This window comes from Nicotiana tabacum, chromosome 16 (genome assembly GCF_000715075.1).
Source record: "Nicotiana tabacum cultivar K326 chromosome 16, ASM71507v2, whole genome shotgun sequence".
Taxonomy (NCBI): Eukaryota; Viridiplantae; Streptophyta; class Magnoliopsida; order Solanales; family Solanaceae; genus Nicotiana; species Nicotiana tabacum.
This window is the reverse complement of record NC_134095.1, coordinates 5827623-5830627: the sequence shown is the minus strand read 5'-3', so window position 1 is coordinate 5830627 and position 3005 is coordinate 5827623. Positions and strand designations below refer to the sequence as shown.

The 3005-nt window shown below is 38.1% G+C and overlaps 1 protein-coding gene across 1 annotated transcript; it reads right to left on the bottom strand.

Annotated features, from left to right (window-relative positions):
• Positions 1-410: 410 nt before the first annotated feature.
• LOC107761874 (geranylgeranyl pyrophosphate synthase, chloroplastic-like) lies at positions 411-2755 on the bottom strand. Its single transcript, XM_016580165.2, has one exon. It carries the CDS (start codon positions 1593-1595, stop codon positions 495-497), a length of 1101 nt encoding a protein of 366 aa, XP_016435651.2. The 5' UTR covers positions 1596-2755; the 3' UTR covers positions 411-494.
• Between the last annotated feature and the right edge of the window lie 250 nt (positions 2756-3005).

Sequence of the window (3005 nt, the reverse complement as noted above, 5' to 3'; positions counted from 1 at the left end):
TTGAAATTATGAGAGTAATCATATAAGGCAAAAATCACGTGCTCACAATCATAAGGTTGGTCAAGTGACCACCCTTCGTCGAAAATTTACACTGTGTACATAGGTAAAATATTACGTTTTAGAGGTATATAACACATATTGAACACCATTTGTCGAAATTTTTTTCCACTTCTTTTAAATTTAAAAACCCTATACCGAATAGCCTTTATTCCAAAACAAAACCAGCTTTCCACACAATGCAGTTTGGATTTTACTCACCTCATTGAAATGATAAATCCTTTCTTTTGGGGGTGAAAGAATTCCAAACTTCTCCTCTCTGAAATTGAAGTAGTTGATAGGATAGAAATTAGTCCAATAAAGAAACCCATTGAGAAAAATACATTCCTTAGAAAAATATGAGGAAGCTACAGTTAATTAACGGAAACGCTCTGATTCAATTGATTCGCGCATTACACCGTATAACTCGAAGAAAAATATAAGTAAAATTAAATTTCCTAATTTTCACGATAAGCAATGTAATCTGCCAAGGCAATCAGCGGAGCAGCTTTGTGTGGATCAAAATCCGCCAGCTGTTGTTTAGCATCTCGGTTGAGCTCCGCCGCAAATTCCTTAGCCTTTTCCAATCCCAGCAGTTTTGGATACGTCGTTTTATCCACTACCAAATCTTTTCCGGCGGTTTTTCCGAGCTCCTCCGACGACTTTGTAACATCGAGTATATCATCCACTACTTGAAACAATAATCCGATACACCTCGCGAATCTTCTCAATTTCTCTACTTCTTCACCTGTTCCGCCGCCGAGGATTGCTCCGAGAACTACGGAAGCTTCTAGAAGCGCCGCCGTTTTGTGTATGTGAATGAATTCGAGTGTGTCGAGTCCAACATTAGGGTTACCAGTACAAGCTATATCCGCTACTTGTCCAGCTACTAACCCTTCAGTTCCGATGGATTTCGCCAGTTCGCCAATAGCGGCGAGGATTCTCGACGGTGAAACTCCGGCGGTTGCAGCGGCGATGTACTCGAAGGCGAAAGCAAGGAGCGAGTCTCCGGCGAGGACCGCCACGTCCTCGCCGTAGACTTTGTGGTTCGTCGGTTTTCCACGGCGGAGATCGTCGTTATCCATACAAGGTAAATCGTCGTGAATGAGGGACATAGTGTGGATCATCTCGACGGCGCAAGCAGCCGGCATAGCGTTGGATTGGTCGCCGCCGACTAGCTCGCAGGCGGCGAGGCAGAGCATCGGCCGGACTCTCTTACCGCCGGCGAGAAGTGAATAGCGCATTGCTTCGTGGATCACAGGTGGGTCTTTTACTATAACAGCCTCATCTAAAGCTTTATTTACAGAAATAGCCTTTTCAGCTACGTAAGTTTTGAAATTGAATTGCTCCTTCTGAGTTTCAGTTTCCTTAACTTTCTCATCTTCTTTGGTAGCAATAGCTGACACACTTAGAGCAGAAAATGGTCTTTTTTGTTTCAAAAAACTTGGGTTTTTCACAGGAATTTTCATGAATCCAGTGAAGGTTTTACTGGGTAAGGTTTGATTGAAAACTGAACAAACTTGAGCAGCCCATGAATCGACAAGATTCATAGATCTCATTTTTGCAGAAATAAGCTTAAAATAATAGTGAAAGTGTATAAAAGAAGCTGAAACGGAGTAGCGCAAATGGACCGTGAAATGGGTGGTGAAGTTGGACTGTAATGGGGTTGTTTTCTAATGGAAATGGTAATGAGAGGACGGCCCATTTGGACACATGTAGTTGGCCGAAGAATTCACGTGCAGTACTATTAAAAAGAGAATTTTTATCGCAAATGTTAAAATCTTATTTATTTTAAATAAATATTATTTAAAAAAATTATATGCTATAGATATCTTTTAAGATTTAAAATTTAATATTATCTAATCAGTTACACTATTTTCTTTCTCTCTCTACTTTGATACATCTCATTCTCTTTCCCCATTCCATTAAAATTTTCGATCTCCTCCTCCTTCCACTGGATTTGTGCAAAGCCCACTTCAGAAATGCTGATTTCGAATTGTTTAGTTCGTATCATACTTTTTTTGAAGTTGCTATTACTGTTGAAAAGGATATGAGCCAACGCAAGTTGTGTTTTATTCAATGACCAAGGGTTCGATTCTGTTTTTCGATCCAATTAATGGTGTTGTATCGAAGGAACTAAGAAATCAGAAGGAGTTTGCGTCTACTTAGTTTTCAAAAGTACAATAGTTATGGCAGATTCATTAGTACCGTGGCAGTACAAGGCGAAAGGAGATCAGTCGTTATAGTTGTGGAGTCATTCTTGGGATCCTTCTCCAGAAGGTTTTGGCAAAAAAGATGACATTGCTCCACTAGGGCGTGCTTCTAATAATTTAAAGGAATTTTTATTGCCAAACAATTCAGAGTGAAATTTTCACGAAGGCGACATTTTTACTACTGGCTTTCGGTGAACGGCGGATTCGCCGGAAATTAGGGTTTATTCTTGAACAAAGACGATGGAGTTTGGGGCTGAGCAACTTGATTTTCTCTTAATATATTTCAATGTATTTTCATGTATTTCATTATATTCATTGTCTTTTTTTCCATTGTAATTCAATGTATCTCGTTGTATTCCATGTATTTCATTGTATTCACTGTCTTTTTTTTAATTGTATTTTAATGTATCCCGCTGTATTCTATGTATTTCATTGTATTCAATGTCTCGCTATATGCTATGAATGTATTCATATGTTTTTGTTAATTAATATAATTTATGTATTGAGATGTATTATATAATTTCTCTAAAGATTGCTATATTTTGTGGTATTTTTCGGTTGAGAATCTTTTTTATAACTGAAAATACAAAATTTGTTGAGTTATATTAGGAGTCTATTATGTTAATTGATTCACTTTGCGTTTTAAAAATAGTGTAATCCCTTGTTTCACGCCATGAATACAGTCGAATACAGTAGAATGCAATAATCTGTCCAGTTGTAATCCCATGTTTCACTCCGCTAATACAGTCGAATACA

Bases quoted from the DNA above. Each gene is read 5' to 3' on its own strand.
- LOC107761874 (XM_016580165.2), bottom strand. From the start codon at position 1,595: ATGAGATCTATGAATCTTGTCGATTCATGGGCTGCTCAAGTTTGTTCA.